Source organism: Astatotilapia calliptera, chromosome 5, assembly GCF_900246225.1.
Source record: "Astatotilapia calliptera chromosome 5, fAstCal1.2, whole genome shotgun sequence".
In the NCBI taxonomy this organism is placed as follows: Eukaryota; Metazoa; Chordata; class Actinopteri; order Cichliformes; family Cichlidae; genus Astatotilapia; species Astatotilapia calliptera.
The window spans coordinates 12,417,377-12,439,461 of record NC_039306.1 but is presented as its reverse complement, the minus strand read 5'-3'; the positions used below and the strand labels follow the sequence as shown (position 1 = coordinate 12,439,461).

The 22,085-nt window shown below is 40.0% G+C and overlaps 1 protein-coding gene across 11 annotated transcripts in view; it reads right to left on the bottom strand.

The window, feature by feature from the left end:
* The window catches only part of ptprt (protein tyrosine phosphatase receptor type T), a 326,863-nt gene that overhangs the window by 89,433 nt on the left and 215,345 nt on the right, over positions 1-22,085 (bottom strand). For 7 of the 11 annotated variants that reach the window (XM_026167280.1, XM_026167283.1, XM_026167285.1 and 4 more), the window contains one exon: positions 2,571-2,725. In XM_026167280.1, the coding sequence (XP_026023065.1) occupies positions 2,571-2,725 (155 nt within the window). Of the gene's footprint in view, positions 1-2,570; positions 2,726-16,237; positions 16,268-22,085 lie in introns of all 11 variants that reach the window. The other 4 variants (XM_026167281.1, XM_026167288.1, XM_026167290.1 and 1 more) reach the window with 2 other exon arrangements.

Here is a 22,085-nt window from a genome sequence, read left to right as displayed (position 1 = left end):
AGGGTCCGAGGGACCGCTCCAGCCTTCGTCGTCTGCTGGAGGGTCCGTGGGACCGCCCCAGCCTTCATCCGCCTTCGCTGGAGGGTCGGTGGGACCGCTTCAGCCGTCTGTCTTCGCTGGAGGGTCCGAGGGCCGGTCCAGCCTTCATCCGCCTTCGCTGGAGGGTCCGGGGACCGCTCCAGCCTTCGTTTGTCTTCGCTGGAGGATCCGAGGGACCGCTCCAGCCTTCTGCAGCTGGTGGGCTGCGTGTCCGTGTGTGCAGCTGGTGGGCTGCGTGTCCGTGTGTGCAGCTGGTGGGCTGCTCATCCGCCTTCGCTGGAGCGTCCGAGGGACCGCTCCAGCCTTCATCCGCCTTCGCTGGAGGGTCCGTGGGACCGCTCCAGCCTTCGTCGTCTGCTGGAGGGTCGGTGGGACCGCTCCAGCCTTCATCAGCTTCGTCCGTCTTCGCTGGAGGGTCCGTTGGAGGGACCGCTTCAGCCTTCGTTTGTCTTCGCTGGAGGGTCCGAGGCACCGCTCCAGCCTTCGTCTGCCTTCGCTGGAGGGTCCGAGGGACCGCTCCAGCCTTCATTCGCCTTCGCTGGAGGGTCCGAGGGACCGCTCCAGTCTTCATCTGCCTTCGCTGGAGGGTCCGAGGGACCGCTCCAGCCTTCGTCGTCTGCTGGAGGGTCAGTGGGACCGCTCCAGCCTTCATCAGCTTCGTCCGTCTTCGCTGGAGGGTCCGAGGCACCGCTCCAGCCTTCGTCTGCCTTCGCTGGAGGGTCCGTGGGACCGCTCCAGCCTTCATCCGTCTTCGCTGGAGGGTCCGTGGGACCGCTCCAGCCTCCACCAGCCTTCATCCGCTTTTGATCAAACATTTCACTTGGGGTTACATGTTTGATTTTTGGGTGGGGGGAAATGTTACGTTTCGGTGTTGTCAGTGTTTTGTTTTTGCGTGACTGTCATGTGTTTCCTGTTTTACTTTGAAGGTCTGTTGTTATCTTAGTGTGTTTAGTTTACATTTTCCCTGTCTCGTCAGTTCTAATTTGCCCCAGCTGTGTTTCCCTCTTGTTGTCCATTTTCCTGATTGCCCCTTCTATGTATTTAAGCCTTGTGTTTCAGTGTGTCATGGTCGCGATCTCCCCCGTGTTGTAAATAGTTTGGTGTTTTGGTGTAAATAAATAGTCTGTTGTAAATGGGTTTTGTCAATACTTTCGTTTTGAGACACTTCCGTTTGGGATTTTGGTGGAGAGCTTTAGTTTTTTTCTCGTGTGTCTTTTTCTTATTTTTATTTTCATACGTTGCACGCCGGTTGCCTAGGCCGGGGTGTAACACAAGTTAAAAAGTTGGAATCAACTGTAAAAGTTTTTTTTTTAATATATTTTTCTCTTTCTCTTATATATTATATATCTTAACTTGTTATAAAGTAATCAGGGAACAAGCCTCACCTGGCCATAAAAACATTTAAGTCAATTGTCAAATTACTTTTGAGACTTTGAAAAAGTGAGACTGTGTACGAATGGCTGCAATTCTTAAACAATTAATCCAAGGCATGTGTTTAATCCCTTGAATTAAAGCTGCCCTTCAATGACATCTGATGAATTGTTTTAAGGTGTCAGTGAACTGGCAAAATTACAAAAAAAAAAATCATTGTCATTGTCCAAAGACTTGTGGACTTATGGCTGATAAAACATTAAATGTCAAGTTGAAGGTTAGCTCCTTTTTCTATATGTTGCAAATGCAAAAACTAATTGCAACTAATTGCTAATTTTACAGTATATATAGGTTCTACGCTCCAGATAAAAGTGGTCTGCTTTAAGTATTTTCAGTACAAAAACATTATTTTACGTCAAAACTGCAGCACGGACAGTTAGAAAAAGAGTGCAGGCAATTACGTCCAGCATTAGCTTGGTACTTAGTCCCTCTTCACCATCCCTGGCTTTCAGTGGTCAAGCACTCCCAAAAGGCCAGCATGACATTTTCAAGTGAAAATGCCCTCCTGAGAGGTCTTGTCTAATTACATCAGAATCACACACAGTTTTACAAAAAGCTGGGACTACTCCCCAACAAATCAAGGCCTAGTTGAAATGTGTGGAATATGCTGTGAAAGAGGATATGCACACTTATATTGTACTTGTATAAAGCACCACATAAAGGGAAAAAATAGAGAGCTCAGCTGAAAATTGTTAAAACAGCACTATGTACGATGGAGGCTAGTGAAGCAGCACAACACACTATGGGTGAAAGACGGCCATATGGAGAGTTTTATTATAAAAATGAAATGTCCACTATTTGAATAAATGAATGTGACAAAATGATTAATGGTACAGAGTCCTAGCATATGCATATTTTAGGGAGTGACAAGGGGAAAAGAAACTTGAAAGTTAACTTTCAGAGAAACAGCAAATTAATTAAATCTGTGGGGTTTTTGTTATTTTTTCTTAACACTTTCCAGAAAGAATACAATGTGGAAAGGACAATGTAGTATTATATTTTCTTGTAAAAAAAACAAAACAAAAACATTATGGTGCCATTTACAGCTGATATCTTCTGGATGCACCTTAGGGCTAGAACTGCAGAGCATTTTGACTTACTGAACCCATTGAGGTCCTGGTTGGAGGTGGAAAAGGGGTCATCTTTGTGTAAGGTGCTGACTTTAGTGGTGCTCTTATCAGCTGTGGTGACTGGACCCATCTCCCTCTGCTGAGTGGAGCTGCTAGCAGTTTCCTTCTGCTTTTTTGCCAACTTTCTATAGAGGTTCAAAAACATAAAAACAAGGATACACAAAGATGAATTATTCACATACAGAAATGCATGCAATTCCTTACATCCACATGCAGCGCGTAAACACAAAGGCACATATACAAAGAAATATTCTTTACGGAACAACAATACTCTTTGGAAGATGAGTTATGGTGAGAACACTAAGAAAAGAGAACATTTTCTTTATTATATGCAGTGACTTGAAACAAAAGAGAATAAATGGCAATATAAGAATGAACAGTGAGTTCTGTGCGCAATAGTGTAGGCAGAGACACATTTCACAGCAAATATTATATGAAACATATATTTTACTTTTTACTTTATGTCAAAATGACAAGGAATATGATTTTGATGATGTATAATGAGTAGTTAAACCCAATCAGGAAGTAAACATGTGCATTTGCATCATCTTTTTAAAAGGTGTGTTTTACCAACAATAAAAAAAAGTTTCTCCATATCATCATTCTAAGGGGCTGTTTCCTGTTGAAAAATGAGCAAACTGCATAAAAAAGTATTTTTTAAAAATGGCCTATGTATGTATAGAAAAGCCTTAGAAATTACAGGGTAAGCTGTTATTTTGTCCCCTCTTATATTACTACAGCAAGGGGGAAAATACAGGTGATATGATTCAATATGGAGAGGCTGACATTCAGTACTTCCAGAACATGTGGGGCTTCTAAACTGACTATATATAATGGTAAGGGTAGTTATGCAGTGACTGCTGATGAGATGCCCCTTGAGTGTGAATGTATCCTTTGATATTTTTTCCACTTATCTGCCACAACGCCCATCTGTTGGCCATTTTGCATAGACTATTTTGAGTTTTGCCTGAACCTTCAGCTGAGAGACCAGATGGTAGAAGAGACAGAAAACCATTACAATCTGACATTGTCCAATAGATTCACCAGAACTAACGGAAATATCAAGACAAAGCATATTTTTACTATCATATTCTATACAAGGAGGAGGGCGCGATAATATAGTGGTTAGTACTGTAACCTCAAAGCAAGAAGGTTTCTGGTTTGAACCCAAGCTTGGACCTTGTTGTGTGGAGTTTGTTGTGTGGGTTTCCTCCTGTTATGCCGGCTTACTGCCACAGTCCAAAAACTGCTTAAATTCACAGAATAAAGCACTATATAAAATTTAATACAAAATTAAATACAGAATTAAATACAAAATTTTCTTGATGACTTATAAATCGCAGAACGGTCAGGCTCCAGAATATCTGTCTGACTTACTGCAGTCTTATATGCACCCTAGAACTCTAAGATCAAGTGACCTCTTGCTCTTGGCCACTTCTAAGTCGAGGCTGGTTCACAGAGGTGACCGGGCATTTGTGGTTGTGGCACTGAAAATGTGGAATTATTTACCTCTCCAGATTAGCAAGGCCCCAACTGTCAGTCTTTTCAAATCCCATCTTAAAACACATTTTCACTCATTAGCTTTCAACATCGCATGAGAGTTACCTATCTATCCACTTGGTCACCTGTTACCAGATATTTGTTATTGATGTTATTTGTTACTGTGTAATTGGTTTTATCATCTTTTTACAGTACTTTGGCCAACATTTTGTTGTTATTAAATTTGCTATATAAATAAAGTAAAAGTAAAGTATATAATGTTTATATAAGCCTATATAAACATTTAGGCTTATTGCCTAAATGTTTTGACTAGTCAGTAAGACAAGAAAAGTGATATGAATGCCAGTCCATTACGTTTATCTTCTAAACCTGTTTTCAAAAAATGACCGACAAACACAGAAGTGATAATTAACGTGCTACTTTTAAATATCAATGTGACATATTGTCCTCTAGATACAGAACAATTCGACAGTGTGACTTAAATAAGCTTTGCAGTTTGACTCATCTCGATATGAGGAAACTCTGGGCTTGGACATCACCTTGACTAGACAGATGTGTCCAAATCCTGACCACTCGCCAGACTTTGTGTGTCATTAGGGGCCCACAAGGCTTGTCAAATTTTAAAGCGTGAAAAAGGCTAAAAACATGTAGTCTCATTTTGCCTGGATTTAAAAGACAAGACCTTCACTATCGGAATAATTGGATACCAAAAGCTACAGAACATTAAATTATAAAATCAGAAAATATGTATTTCGCAGTATATGTTACATTTTGCAAGCATTTGCCTTTAAATGCCCATGAACAATCGGTTCACATGAAGTAAAACAATAATACCGTTTTTTAAAACAAAAAACAAACAAGTGCATTTTGTTGATGTTAAATGCTCATTGTGCATTTCAATTAATGCACTGTATATTACTGGAAGTACTTATAATTAAATTGAATAACTAAATGGTACATGGGTCAATCTGTATAAACTGAGAACAGTCTATTCATGGGAGAGTAGCCAGGTCTTTATTACCTGCTTGATTTGGATGATAATAGAACTTGGATGCCAATAGGCTCAGCAGAATAGCAGCCCTTTAATGTAGAAGTATACCTTTTTATATTCTTTTGATATAAAAAATAACCTTGTGGATGCGCTTTAAACCACCATTTAATGGAATTTACTTTGAAATAATAGGCCCAAGTGATCTACTAATTAATTAATCGTAAAAGAACCATTTAATCTTGCAAAAACACTTACAGAGTGTGATATTTATTAAACTACTCACGTCAAATACTTACTGAAGAAGCTGCTACATGAGGTGTTCACCTGCAGTCAGGAGTCATATCCAAGGACACTTTGCCATGAAGAGGGACCAGGGATCATACACCCCACCCTGTAATTACTGGACGACCAAGTCTACCACCTGAACCACAGACTTACCACACTGTTTGATTTTAGATCCTAAAAAGGATACTTTTTTTTTTTTAGCATATTCTTTTTTCCAATAGTGTCTTAAAAAGACAGCAGAAATGACTCCATGCCATGTCATTGCTTCCAGCATGGCTGTCAGATGATATTGTATGCTTCAGATCATGAGCCATTACTTTCCCTCTTCATACATTTCCCCTCATATATTTCTCAGTGTTTTCTAATTGGCACCTTAGTTTGCAAATGATCAACAAACCCTATCATTAATATGTATTTCAAAATAGAGTAAATATAAATACATTTTGCAGATTTGTCCTATAAAATTCGTCATACTTCTTTCTCTGAGTTTTTGAGGAGAAAAGCCTCCTCCAGAATCCACCAACACAACTTTCTGCTTACTTTAAGTATCTGACATCTAGTCACGAATGGTATACAGTGGGCTGTGTACAAGAAATGGTTATAATAGTTCGATGTGTATGTGTGTTGTTGTTTCTATGAGTAAACACTTGATCTCCTTGATATCTGTGTATGCACTGCAGGTGCTGGACATTCAGTGTTTTTGGCTGTGTCTAAGTGTTACATGTGTCTGTTGTATTGGACTGTTGGTGTACACTGGGCAGTGAGTGGGTGTGTTCCTAAGTGACTTATCACGAATCCGCCTAATACGCCTGCTTACACGTGTCTCTGGAAAACCTGCAGTGTCTTGCACAGTCACTCTAAAAGGCAAATAGAGAAAACACAATGTCACTCATACCTATATTGAATAATCGTGAGTCTCTTAACACTTACTTGCTACAGGATTGTTTCACTACTATATGTTGTTAGTGAGACATGAAATTAAAACTATGTACTCCACAAAAAAGTCAATAAACATCCAAAGGACACACTGAATCTGTTTCTTGGCTAAACAGCATCTAGAAAACATGAATTTAAAAAGAAAATGTTGTGTGTGTGTGTTGCACTTGTTAAGCCCACTAAGGGTCAGGAAGCAATAAGTGTGAGGTCAAAAGCGAAAGCAAGATCCCTTTTGATCCCCATGATTCCATTGGCTGACAGAATAATACTAACAATAATGTTTGTTTGTGACTGAGAGAGATATGTAGAGATATGAAATTAAAGCAGTAAACCCATTATAGTGTGTGTGTGTGTGTGTGTGTGTGTGTGTGTGTGTGTGTGTGTGTGTGTGTGTGTGTGTGTGTGTCCACATAGCAGGCAGGTCTGGCCCGGATCTGGTATCAAGCCAGTACTGCTGGCTGACTTCTGGCATGATAAGACGTATGTCATCCAGATATGGGCCAGGCCTGGCATAGATGACACTGTTTATGCGATGGCATGCCATATCTGGCTCGATTGTGGTTTGGTTCATGTGGCCCAGGCCCATAGATAACAGGTCTGGCCCGGATCTGGCATCAAGCTGGCACTTCTGACTGACTGGTGTCATGGCAGAGTATATGTCAGCCAGATGTGGGCCAGGTCTGGCAATGATGGCACTATTTATGTTCCTATTTTCCTATTTTAGTTAGAAGACCCAAATGCCATGTTTCAATACTATACTGCTATGGTAGCCAATGTTTCAAATGCAGGTTTGACAGGTTTGTGAATGTACACTTTATCCAAAACCTAGTGACGGTTTACTCATCTTTGCCAGTGGGTGGCTGTAGCTCAGGAGACAGAGCAGGTCAACTACTGATCAGAAGGCTAGTAGTTTGATCCCTGGCTCCTCCAGTCTGCATGTCAAGAGTGTGAATGTGTATGAATGTAGTTAGGAAGCACTCAATTTAGAGAAAGTGTGTGAATGTGGCATATTGTATAGAGCACTTTAAGTAATCTGGGAGACTAGAAAAGCGCTATAAAAGAGTCAGTCCATTCACTGAGTTTCGTCATGTTACTTTTGCATGTTCTGGCACATGTTGTTATTACATGGCTTGATTAAGGTACACATTAGGCTGACATCTGGGGCCAGAGTTGAAACTGTTCTGGCTCAGCACAGGGCCAGCAGTGTGTCTACAACTGGCCCGTGGCTGCACCCAACTTACACATGGCCCACATACCGCAAAGAATGACGGTCCACACATGGGCCAGCACAGGACCACCAGTGTGTCTGCAACTGGCCTTGTGCTGGCCCATGTATGGGCCACATCTGGCAAACCAGATCTGGGCCACCAAAGGGCCATTCTTTGCAGTATGTGTCACGGCCGGGCGGATTACACACAGTAATTCGGCGTGCCCATGTGGCGTGCTGGCTAGACCCAAGCGCGGCGAAGGCTAGCGGTGGGTTTGGAGCAGACACGCAGTTATTCTAGTAATGACCAGTGCACGAAGCGTGGCTTCGGAACGGTCGTTACAGACAGAGAGCGAGCGGAGCCGGGAAGAGAAAAAGGATTGAAAGGGATTGTAACTCACAGTTGCTGAATCAGGCGGAGACTGACGTCGGCAGAGTTTCGGAGCTCCTGACACGAAGATACTGATGTCTGAGCGGCGAACAGGTGGGTGGCGTCTCTCTTTTAACCCCGGCCCCGTGATCAGCTGATCACAGCCGATCACCGGCTGACAGTATGTGGGCCATGTGTAAGCACATTGTGTGGGCAAGATCCAGGCCACACCAATTTTGCTATGTGTGTGTGTGTGTGTGTGTGTGTGTGTGTGTGTGTGTGTGTGTGTGTGTGTGTGTGTGTGTGTGTGTGTGTGTGTGTGTGTTTAAAAGCCTGGGATCAGATGATGAGCTGTAGTTGCCCTTAAGCACTTAAGCCAGGGCGAGAAAAGACATAAGTAAAAATCAAAGACAGATGATAAGACAGAGACAGAGCAGATGTGAAAAGTGAACATGAGAAAGGAGGAAGACAAATGAAACAGCTCATCAATAAAGAGGCAATAAATAAAAAACAACAACATAAAAACAAAGAAAGAGTGAGATGAACGATGTTAGAAAGAACATTTTCAGGAAAACTACAAGAGACAAGAAGGAATGACCTTACAAAGTTTCTCCCATAATCATTTCCTTCCATCAACCCCAGGTTCAACCTTGCTATGCTCCACACCAATTTATAGGCGACAGAACCTCAAAACCTCCTGTGTGATTGGAGCTTAGAGTGGCCTATTCCTGACTATCTGACTGCACTTTGACAGAAAAGTGGGCAGAGATGAAGAGGAAGAGGAAGAGGAGAGCAAAGAAAGGAAAGTCAAATTAAAAAAACTGAAGAGAAGGAGAAAAAAATAAAAAACGGGAAGTTGAGGAGAAAAATGAAAGGAAAATAATTTTTCCTTTCATTAGGAAATAGAGGTGGCAGATGAAGAAAGTGACAGAAGTAGAAACAATGCAGCAAAAGCAGGCATAGAGTGGAAGAAGTAAAAGCAAAAGACAAAAACCTGCAACTTGTAGTGTGTGAAAGGCTTCCCCACTCTCCTACCCGCTCTTTCACCAAACCTCGACCTAGCACACATTCATACCAATAATGGACTCATTTAAATGACAAATTCCTTGCATATTCTAAGTGGCACTGAGCACGACTTAATCCTTCTTTAATGAATGTCACGGCGGCAGTTCATTAAGTACTAAGGTTACCCTGCCGGGTGCAACCACGGCAAAAATCATGGACTTCTTTGTGGCCAGAGCGACATTAATTGTAGGCTGTTTGGTAGGTTGATAATGAGAGATTTTTGGCAGAAATGTCTTTTTTTGTGTATGAGTGTGAGAAAAGATACATTATAATAGAGAGACATGAGATGAGATGAAATGAGGTGAATCAATGCATCAGTAGATATGGTCAGGAAAAAATTTTATTCTTTCTTATTTGATGTATTAACCTGAGCACTTGATGGGTCCATTTCCAAAATGCTGTATATGTAAAATTCATTACCAAATAATATAATAAAATACAAAAGTTGCTATCCAGGGAGTTAAAGTTTATCTGAAGCTCAGGAGGTAGAGCAGGTCATGTACTGATAGGAAGGTGTGTGGTTTGATCCCTGGCTCCCCCACTGTGCATGCCAAATATCCTTGGGCAAGATACTAGCCCCAAGTTGCTCTTCGATGCATCCATCGGAGTATGAATGCGTGTAAAATGCTTGTGTAAATGGGTGAATGTGGCAATTTGTATAAAGCACTCTGAGTGCTCCAGGACAGTAGTAATGCTCTAAGATCTAAGAATCAGTCCATTTACCAGTATATTGTTTTCAAGATAAGTAGGATCATTAATTTGACATCAAAATGGTAATGCAGTACAGCTGTTTCCTTCCTTCCTTCACCTTTTAGACATCCATGTCTATATTTCAGTAGCAGAGTTACTGTTTTGACTCCATGGAGGAGATTGCTGACATATAGAAAGATAATGGCCAAAAAATTTTAAAATCACCTTGTCCATTCTTATTCAAGTTTTTGTGGAAATGATTGATTCTTCAATTTTCAGAAAGCAAACTCTGAACTGAATTTATTTCATGGCAGCAAGTATGGCTTGTTGATACAAACTCATGCCAAGAGAATTGCATTCATTTTAGTTGAAGCTTGGCAAGTGATCACGGCAACCTCAAGGCGTCCAGTCAAACATGGGAGAGGCCATTTGTTTCTTTTGTTGAGTGAGAACTTCTGTATTATGGCTAGAATGGCGTCAGCCATTTGGTTGGCAACTAGATAGCTCAAATATCCTCGAGCCATCCCCAGCCAGTGCTGAAGTCAGACAGGCAGTCAGTCACTTCAGGATGACAGCAGTAGCTCCAGAGGAGGCTGCAGGCGAAGCCCAAACAAACTTTCATCTGCGTATCACAGGATTTAGAGACAGACCCAACAAGGGAGGGAGAGATTGAGGGATATAAAGAGAGGTGAAGAGAGAGATAGAGGTTGAAAAGACAGAGTGAACCAAAACACACAAACACACACTACAGGATTGCAGGAGTCTTGTGCAAATTTAAATCCCCTTCTCATCTAACAGTAAACCTCCTTGGGCTATAACTGTGCATCTATGTATATATGGGTGAGACTGGCTGTGCATTACAACCAATTTTTAAAAGTGGGAAAAAATGTATGTGTATTTTCAGCTTCTTAATTATTAATTTCACATTTTCTACATATTTAGTTGTCATGTTATGTTTATTTGTATGTTTCCATTAGGGCTGGGGTATATGGCCTCGAATCCATATCGTGGTATAATTTGAAGCATGTGTCGTAACGATATATATCACGTTATATTCTTTTCTTCTGTATACCGTATTTTACACACTATAAGGCCTTTAATTTTCTCAAAAATCGACAGTGCACCTTATAATCCGGTGCGCCTTATGTATGAATTCTGGTTGTTCTTACTGACCTGACCCTGACTACATGGGGCTCAAAATCTGTCAAAAAATGGTTTAGTGCAACTTTGGTAAGGTACGAAGCTGCACCACTTGATGGCTTGTCGGAGCATTACGGCTATCGTAGTCAGGAGCCTCGTGAAGTAATCTAGGTCCAAAACTCTGTCTGCTTCAGGTCCCAAAGTCAAACAAACACTGCAGCATCACTGAGAGTTAAAAACTGTCTAAATTCTTTCATCTTTAATAAATTCATCAGCGTTGCTACTAGGGATGCACCGATACCGGTATCGGGTATCGGCCTCGATACCACATTTTCTAAAGTACTCGTACTCGTTAAAAGTCCCCTGATACCAAGGACCGATACCACGGTCTGAGACCTGTCTATGTTTGAGCGGCATGTAAGGGGTTAATCACAGGCGCCGAGTGCCCGCCCCCAGGCCCCGGCTGCAGCTCAGAGCGGGGAGAAAGCGAAGCGAGACATATCAGCTGTGTGGAACTATTTTAAAGTGAACGATTACGCGAAAACAAAGGCGGACTGCAAATTGTCCTCAGCGAAATTGTCCAGAGGAGGCTCTAAAGGTAGCGCATTTAACACAAGCAATTTAATCAAGCACCTAAAATCCCAACACAACAACAAGTACAAAGAGTTTACCCACGCTTATTAGCACAGAGGAGCATAGCTGATGCTATAGCAGTGGGACGGAAAATAGTTGGGCATTTTAAACATTCCGCCTTAGCCTACTCCCGCCTCGAGGACATTCAGGGACAGCTCAACCAGCCAATAAAGAGACTGCAGCAGGATGTACAGACGCGCTGGAACAGCACGTATTACATGCTCCAGTCCCTCATTGAGCAAAAGCGAGTGCACGAACTCACTGACTATCTCACCGCTCACCAATGGGCTCTTATGGAGACGACTGTTGCCATCCTCACCCCCTTTGAGGAACTAACTAAAAAAAGTGAGCAGCTACAACGCACTAGCCTCTGATGTCATCCCAGCTGTGACTGTGCTAGTGAGACTTCTAAACAGAGAAACAGACGAACAAATTTAAAATTAAATTTTGTTTTTTTATAATTATTTATTCTGTAATGTGTTGCATACAACATGCTTTTCATTTTAAATAAATGTTCTTAATTCCAAACTAGTCCCTTGTTTGTTTGTTTTTTGTTCAATTATAGGACTAAAGCTGTTACCTGCAAATTTAAATCATCTTTTTATTAAGTACTCGGTATCGGTATCGACGAGTACTGAAATGCAAGTACTCGTACTCGTACTCGTTTCCAAAAAAGTGGTATCGGTGCATCCCTAGTTGCTACTTTACCAGTTAAGTTTAACACCCAGGCATCCATGAAAACAGAATTTATTGAATCTAATGGAGTTGGAAGTTAGCAGGAAGTTAGCTCGCTAGTTTCCACCTGAACATGAGAGAGATTTCTGAAAAAATGTAAACATACAGCTCTGCTGTCACTTCCAACATAAAGGAAGACAGAAAATTAAACAGCAGTGACTTTTTTAGGGTTACTGAAGTTGGGCTAGTTGATATATAATGATGTGCTACGTGATGTTAACATAACATAAACAGTGAAGCTGGAGGATGAACGCTAACTTTTTTCCACTCGATCAAACTCTACGGGAGGGTTCCTGATGGTTAGGGACAAATGCAACCGCATGGCAGGATGCTGTGAACGGACCAAACTTCAGTCAGGAGAACAACTGAGATAATCCATCCACAATACGAGGTTAGTCATTAATATACTGCAACAACATGGGAACAGAGCAGCTGCGACAGAATTCAACATTAACGAATCAATGTTACGGAAGTGGATGAAGCACAGTTTCTGGCTTTCCTCATATTCCAAAACATGCTTTGTCTCTTTGCTATTACTGTCGTCTGGCATAATTTGCAGATGATATTGCTTGCAGCTGCTGCGATGCTTTTGACCAAAACAGGCGCAGCTTGATGACACCATCAACACGAGCTATCGCAGTAGAGCGGTATAGTCAAAATGTCTACCGTTGGCCAAATTCATATCGTTTCTACCATATACCGTTCATACCGCCCACCCCTAGTTTCCATCATATCTTTTCTGCTTATAATTGTATTTCAATTATGGAGTTTTGGTCTTTAGAGATACTGATAGTTATAGTCATAATAAAAATGACAAGAACTATATTAGGTTGGTTTGAGAGAGACTTTTATCAAATTCAAATATTTCATATAAATCAAGATCTTCATGCATTTGTGTCTATGTGTAATAATCCAAACTGTCATCTAAGGACATTCCTTGAGTTCAAGCTTACTCTGTCAGTCTGTGTGTGAGCTGTACATTTGTCCAAGGCTGTTATTGTGGTGTGTTGGTGTATGATTTTGACTATTGTTACAAGGATTATTCTTAAGATGTCTGCTTGTGTCTCCACTGACATATTTATATGAGATTCAGCATGGCAGGTCATGCTCATTTTTTCTATGCCGAGACAAATTAAACACTGTCACGAGTGTGCAAAAGCAGGAAAACCACAGTGATGGCTGCTGTCTTTCTAATTGTGCCAGTTTCATATTATAAAAAAGCAATTTCCAGTGGGTCAACAAGCCTCAGGGGGGCTGTTTTAAAAAGAAGTGTTGGTATATGATGACTTTTCTACTCAGTAAGGAGCCTGCTGGAGATCTGGAGGAAATTTTCAAATGCTTTGAAGACAGCTGCAGAAGTGAAGAGTTTTAAAAATTCTCAGCAAGGATTTGTGCAGGAGCTCGGGGCAACACCGTGCATGTGACTGTGCAGGTATACTGGTGTGTGTGTGTGCACGCCTGTACGTGTTTCTGCGTGTATGAACAGACAGCTATAATAGTGCCTCATTAGAACTAGTTAATAAGGAAATAGCCACTTGGTAGAGAAGATAATAGTGAATTACATTGACCTTTTAGGATGAAAACACTTTAAGAGACGGACCGTGAAAACAATGCAGATGAAGTTTGGCTGAAATTTACCCTCACTGCAAAACTCACGCTCTAGTTAGTTCAGCCACCCAAAAATATCAAAAGACTTCTTCTCATTGTTGATTATACAGGGGAGTGCAGAATTATTAGGCAAGTTGTATTTCTGAGGAATAATGTTATTATTGAACAACAACCATGTTCTCAATGAACCCAAAAAACTCATTAATATCAAAGCTGAATGTTTTTGGAAGTAGTTTTTAGTTTGTTTTTAGTTTTAGCTATTTTAGGGGGATATCTGTGTGTGCAGGTGACTATTACTGTGCATAATTATTAGGCAACTTAACAAAAAACAAATATATACCCATTTCAATTATTTATTTTTACCAGTGAAACCAATATAACATCTCCACATTCACAAATATACATTTCTGACATTTAAAAACAAAACAAAAACAAATCAGCGACCAATATAGCCACCTTTCTTTGCAAGGACACTCAAAAGCCTGCCATCCATGGATTCTGTCAGTGTTTTGATCTGTTCACCATCAACATTGCGTGCAGCAGCAACCACAGCCTCCCAGACATTGTTCAGAGAGGTGTACTGTTTTCCCTCCTTGTAAATCTCACATTTGATGATGGATCACAGGTTCTCAAGGGGGTTCAAATCAGGTGAACAAGGAGGCCATGTCATTAGTTTTTCTTCTTTTATACCCTTTCTTGCCAGCCACGCTGTGGAGTACTTGGACGCGTGTGATGGAGCATTGTCCTGCATGAAAATCATGTTTTTCTTGAAGGATGCGGACTTCTTCCTGTACCACTGCTTGAAGAAGGTGTCTTCCAGAAACTGGCAGTAGGACTGGGAGTTGAGCTTGACTCCATCCTCAACCCGAAAAGGCCCCACAAGCTCATCTTTGATGATACCAGTCCAAACCAGTACTCCACCTTGCTGGCGTCTGAGTCGGACTGGAGCTCTCTGCCCTTTACCAATCCAGCCACGGGCCCATCCATCTGGCCCATCAAGACTCACTCTCATTTCATCAGTCCATAAAACCTTAGAAAAATCAGTCTTGAGATATTTCTTGGCCCAGTCTTGACGTTTCAGCTTGTGTGTCTTGTTCAGTGGTGGTCGTCTTTCAGCCTTTCTTACCTTGGCCATGTCTCTGAGTATTGCACACCTTGTGCTTTTGGGCACTCCAGTGATGTTGCAGCTCTGAAATATGGCCAAACTGGCGGCAAGTGGCATCTTGGCAGCTGCACGCTTGACTGTTCTCAGTTCATGGGCAGTTATTTTGCACCTTGGTTTTTCCACACGCTTCTTGCGACCCTGTTGACTATTTTGAATGAAAGGCTTGATTGTTCGATGATCACGCTTCAGAAGCTTTGCAATTTTGAGACTGCTGCATCCCTCTGCATGATATCTCATTATTTTTTACTTTTCTGAGCCTGTCAAGTCCTTCTTTTGACCCATTTTGCCAAAGGAAAGGAAGTTGCCTAATAATTATGCACACTTGATATAGGGTGTTGATGTCATTAGACCACACCCCTTCTCATTACAGAGATGCACATCACCTAATATGCTTAATTGGTAGTAGGCTTTCGAGCCTATAAAGCTTGGGGTAAGACAACATGCATGAAGAGGATGATGTGGACAAAATACTCATTTGCCTAATAATTCTGCACTCCCTGTATAAGGAGTACATATTTTGTATAGTGTTACTATTACATTAATTACACTATTACATTTGGTTAGTCAGTATAGCAGGTGAATATAACTTGTGAATGTAAAGCAGAATGGTCAGAAGTATTAGACTTAAGACTAATATTTAATAGCAAAGCTATTTGAGGGCAGTTACTATGCAAAATGTACATACGCAGTAAATTGAGGTTAATATGTATATATCTCCTTTAAGTGAACTTAATATTGATATTACACACTTTCCCCAATTCTTTTCTAATATGTCACATGCAGTTTATGTCACATGTAGTAAAGATTAAATGAATGAATACATTTTACCAAACATTTGTTTTTCCTAGCAGCTAAAGAGGGTCAGTATTTCTAATATGGCAGCATAACACTGCAAACAATGTTGTATCTCTCCTGTGTTGAGCAATTTTATTGGCAAGCTACCAAGTGCCTGCTTTTATCTTGCTCTAGACTTATGTTCAAGCCAAATAACATTATTGTGACTGCACGCTGCAGTGTTTGTGTACCAACCATCAAATAAGAATTTGTCTTTGGCAGGTAATAAAGTAGACATTTTATCATGCAGTGCAAATGACAAGCTGGCTCTTAAAAATAAATAAATAAGAAAGATTGATTCTACTATAACCATTTTTCTGAAAGCTGTGATGGCATAGAGGATTTAATTGTTTTGATAATTAAATACTTTAACAGTATACATGAAAAAGGACAAAAATGTAACAACTCAAAAGGTAGCGATAAAAAAAAGAGTATTGGACTGAGAAAGGAATTTTTCTGATGTGAAATCTCTACTTACAGGTAATAAGAGTAGGAATAAGCATGTCTTCTGAAGCATGGTGAGGTGAGGCCGATGATGACAACAGAGCAAAACCCAGAAGAAGGACAAACACATTGGATTAGTTCATGAGTTAAATGAAAATGTAATTCTGACTGTATTTATTTTAAATTGATAAACTACCTGTTTTTCTTTCAACTGTTTTCCCCAACCTACCTGTACAACCTGCCTGTCTGAATCCTAAATTTGCTTTTCTATGTGTCCTCATCTGAAAACATTTGTTGTCATTTAACTTTGTTTTTACAGATGCTGAATGGGTTATTTTTTGTAGGGGTGCAACGATACACAAAATTCACGGTTCGGTTCGGTTCGATACTTTGGTGTCACGGTTCGATATTTTTTCGATACAAAAAAATGTTCATGCATTTTTAATTTGTCATTTATTAAAATTATAAATATATATTTTAACTCAAAAGTACAGTTTTTAAATTTAACCCTAACCCTTGTGCGTGTTTTTTATTTTGACAGCGAATGCGCACCTGCGGACCACTTCTGTGCAGCCCTGGTTATATAGCTCGTCATATTGCAGCCACAGAAATTCTTTTGTCCATGAAACCATAAAGCTGCACTTTCTTTTTGCCTTATAGTCTGATTTGTCATAACTTCTCCGTTTTGTGGTAAGCTTTTCTTTGGCTGTCACTTCTTCACCCTGACCTGTCTTATTTGGCTCAGCAGAACTGAAATGCTTTTACACGCTCACTCACATAAGCTCAGCGATTCTCTGCGCGATCAACCTCTCACATGTGTAAGCTGCGGGAGATTTCACTTGTCATGTTTGCATAGTAAGCTAACGATTAATAAGACGATGTCAGAGGAATTGGTGCACAAATTATCATCACTCACAGATCAGTGCTGTCGCTCTCTATACACAGTTCGCACGATTGCAAAGTGAAAGCAAAAAAACAAGCGCAAATTCAAACGCGACTTCAATATGTCACATATTGACAGTGGCTCACCGATGCCAATGACATAATTACCCAGCTACATTTCTGAAAGAATGCAAAAGCATTGACATATATTTTTCCTACAACAGCCCGACGGGCAGGGAAGAGAAAGATTTTGGTAGCCCGACTGAAAAAAATCGCTAGCTCCAGGACGTCGGGCTAGCGATATTGCGAGCCCTGTATCTGATTGAGGAATCACTCATCTTTGGAAAAGAGAGTTTATTACAGAGAAATGGCTCTTTCCAAAATAAAAGCTATACTATCCGCTTCTTCTGGGCTATATTCTCAGCAGCATAAGGAGAATCATGTGCTAACAGCTGTCTAAATGACTCGGCTAAAGTTAGTAGCATGCTTGCTTTTTTTTGCCTGCTTCCACTTGTCTTTGCACTAGGATGATGTCGGCGTAAATGTGCAGTCATATTCGTTGTGTTCCCACTAGTGCTTTCAGGTTAATCTCGTTGAAATGACCTTAACACCACAACGCGGCAAATCTCCGTTAACGAGCTACCGCCGATCGCTCCGTGCATGGGGCTAGACGGCCAACACGTTAACGAGCTAACTGCGCTAACACACTAGTTCACACCAATGTAATTGAGCATTGCATGGCACATCCAACATACTGTTTTACTTTAGTCCATGACTCGCTTACCTTCAGGGTCATACGTCACATGAAAACCAAAATAATTCCGAACGCCAGATCTGAATGAGGTTCAATTTGCCTGTTGCAAGTAGAGCTTAACTTCTGTCTCGCTAGCTTGCCCTGTGCTCTTCCTTCTGACTATGCTGTCTGTGTTGAGCGCTCAGTGGATCTGCGCTCGACAGTGCAGCCTAGGCGGAGTAGTCGAACACAGATTCACTGAGCGCTCAACACAGACAGCATCGTCAGAAGGAAAATTGATAAAATAAATTACAAATGTTGTATTGTTCGATACATATGCGTACCGAACCGAAAGCACTGTATCGAACGGTTCAATATCGATATGAATATCGTTGCACCCCTAATTTTTTGCTATGAAGTATATATTAGTACATCTAGTTGCTGATGAATTTAATTAATTTTTCTCTACTGCATGTTGGATTAATATATTTTGCCTTCGCAAAATCTCAAGAAAAAGTTCATGCTGAGGCATAACAGAACATCCAAGGAATATTCTAGAGTGATGTCCAAAGATATATTTGGTTAAAAAAAAGCTTCATTGTAAGTCAGCTGTGAACCGGCCAGCAGTCAATCAAATAAATTGGATAAGAAGATCTATGACTTGTGAAATGATTACTTCACTCACCCAAAAAATTATACTTTTTTCATAAGAGCTTTACCAGGTCATTAACTTTAGAAGATAAAAACACATTTATTAATCCATCATTCAGTCTTGTACCCTGATGTTAAAACTTTAACTTTCACCCACACTATCAAATTATTAACTGAATGACTTTTTCTTCATAAAATTTGAAAATTAGATGAAAGAAATAAAACAAAAAAGTTTCAATATACAAATCATTCTATTAATAGGATTTGAAATAGTCGCATTGGACTTTCGACAACTCCAGTTAAGGAACTACTGAGCAATATTAGAATCTGACCAAGGTGTATGATTTGTGGGTAGTTGAAAGAAGAAGCATGGTACTTCAGAAAGAAGTACATTCATTTTGTGTTGTAGTACACATTCTACAGTAAACAAAAACAGATGCATGTCCAGTACTTAATTAGATGTATTTTTAAATGTTAAAGCATTAATGACCTACAACTTTTATTCAATGTAGCATATGCTAATGTGCTAGCAATGGGCTCTGGTCTCCATTAATTTAACAGGGACTCAGGGGTATTTCATGGTCTATGCTGTCATTATGTTATATATAACTGAATGGCTTGCCCTGAAATATATTTTTTAACCTGTAGGTTTTTCAATACGGCATGAATACTTAATTTTGGTTTACAGGTGAAGAGAAAAGTAAATATAAATACACCACTGATGCCTCCATCACCATTTGGCAGGTAAGTAAATGAGATAGATCGAATGAGAAGTGACAAAACAAACCCAAAGGGAGAGGATGGAAGCTGGAAGAGTAACACACAGAAGCAAGGAGGTAAAGGTTGAATGAGTGTGGTTTGTAGCAATAATATCTGTACAAGGCCATAATTTTACTCTGGATTGTGTTTAAAATCGTTAATCACAGAAAACGTACTAATTATGTCTGAAATTTAATGAATTGCAAGACTAGTGAAAGTAATAATAAAAATCAAATTAATATTATAAGGACCAACATGTTAAAGCTAAGCCAAGAAAATCTTTAACCTTTTACATTTTTCCTTCTCCTTTATCCTGTTTTTGATAATAAAGCCACAGGTTTATTCCACTGCACTGTACTTGACTAATATGACATGTGTATCAGTGTGTGTGTGTGTGTGTGTGTGTACGTGTGTGTGCTTGTTCTGCTACTTCCTCAATGGTTTGTTGGTAACTTTGCCCCCCAGCATACATCCTTCATCTATGAGTGGCCAGAGATTGGGATTTCATAATATGTCTGGACACACAACACACACAAACATACACACTCATACTTCATCAGACTGAGTTGTTATAGCACGGGAAAGTCAAGCACAGTTCAGAAGGATCAATACTTCCATTCCACTTCACAGAGGAGCACACCTTACACAACTACTGCAGACTGCTTCAATCAGTCAATCTATCTGATATGCCATCTTAATTACTTACATAATATGAATTTTGTAAATGCTGACAAAATACCTACTATAGCTTTTCATGTGACAGAGAAGTTACTGGCCGTTAGTAGGGCTGATATACATGTGAAAAGCGAAATGTTATTAACTGTATTAACTTTTTACAGGCTTGATGTTTTTAGTAAATGACTTCTATACTTTATACTCCTTCACTTTTTTCATCCAGCCCCCTTTTTTTGTTCTCATTCTGTCTGTTTTATTGTTCTATTCTTCTCCTTCTGCTTCTGTTTTTCCATCTTCTGATAATAATGTGAATGATAAACTAAATAAATAAATAAGACAAAAAAAGACTAACAAGAGAAGCATAGAGACTCTATAGTACTTCCTACCCCTCCCCCCGAAAAAAATATATTTCTAACACTAATAACACATTTATAAAATGGCATGGTTGGATAAAATGGGTTAGCTAGCCAGATATAATAACAGTTACCAGCCTGGAAGGGCTATTTTGCTATATTTAAGGGCAGTAAAAAAGTATAGTAGATATAGCGAAGGCAGCAGAGATGGAATGAAAAATCATTTGTAACAGAAGAGTTATTTTTGAGTTCTGGGTGCACACAGCAACACTATTGTAAGGCAACGGGGTGAGGCAAAATAATGTTTTACTCAATGCTTACACATATTTTTACATGAAGATAGAATAAATCTGCCAGAGCCTTTGAAAAGAAATGTAGTTTGTTTTAAACCAGCGCTTCATAGCTTTGTTGTGGAAACATTAGTGCAACTGAGACAAATGTTGATGAAACTGGTATTACATCAAACCACAAATCAATATCTACACCTAATTCTAATGTCATTCCCCAAACAAAGAACTGTCCTTAAGCAGAGCTTTGCAAAAATGTGGAAAAAGGTCCAAATGTCCTCACTGAAATGGCCATAAACAAATACTGGTCCTCATTAAGATAGCTGAACAAGTGACTATGTGCACATAGTCACACCCATAACCCTCTTTAAGAGCTCTGCTGACATTGTCCTTATGATATTAATAAAATGCAGAGCACTGGGAGCCCAGCTGTAAAAGTCATAGTCGTTAAAACTGGTCATAAATATTAATATAGTGTAGAAAAAACACTCAACCAAGTTATTCAGGGTACCGTGTTTGAGACTGATTAAATGGGGCAGAGAGAGAATGAGAAGAGACTAGCTTGGATGAGAAATGGGGAAAAATCTGAACTTTTTGTTAACAAGTTACACCTAAGGTCTCCGTGTGTAGCAGTAAAAGCATGTTAGTTAAACCTTTTAATATGCGACTATGAAAGTAAATTCCGTGTTTGAAGGACAGAAAGTTAAGAAACACAGGGTATCAATGAAAGTGAAATCTCTTCAGAGTGTTCACATCTACAGCCAAGTTAATTTGAGGTTTGACAGAACACCGCTTACTTGACATGTACGGAAGGAGGACGCTACGATGGAATACGCATATGGACACACAACAACACTGAGACATAGTGGAAAAAATGACAAGAGAAAAGTACTTACATATGCATGCATAAATGTCAAAATAAATAAGTTATTTGACAAATGAAGGGTGGAAAAGGAAGCCTTTTAAAGACTGCATGTCCACACACAAGTTCTGTAGTTTTTATCTATAGATTTGATCATTATGGCTTTGGTTGCATAAAACAGTATGAGACCACACAAACATAGAAACACTGCTCATATCACCCACACTCGAAAACTAAACCGAAATTCTTTCTGTGCAATGCTATGCCAACTACGATTTGATTATCGAGAAATGCAAATAACTGTTTCATATGGCAGTAGAATACACACACAGTATTTGCATGGCCTATGTTTAACCTTGTCTATTAGATTATGTGTTTTCAGCTTTTAGGCCAGTCGACTACTCTGATTCTTTTTCTCTTATTTAAACAACTAGTAAATTAGCCACAGAATATCCGTGGTGATCACACAGTATGAGTTTGTACATTTGTGTGAGTGTGTAAATGGTTTGTCATCACCAATTTTAAATGTGCTGTAAGTGGACCATCAAGCATTTATCTCAGCAAGCTGCAGAGTCCATTATTCAACCATGTGTCACATCTGCAGAATAGGGGTCAAGTCCAGCTCTGTTGTGAGTGCATGTGTGTGTAAGTGTGTCTGTGTTAACACCTCCAATTTATCT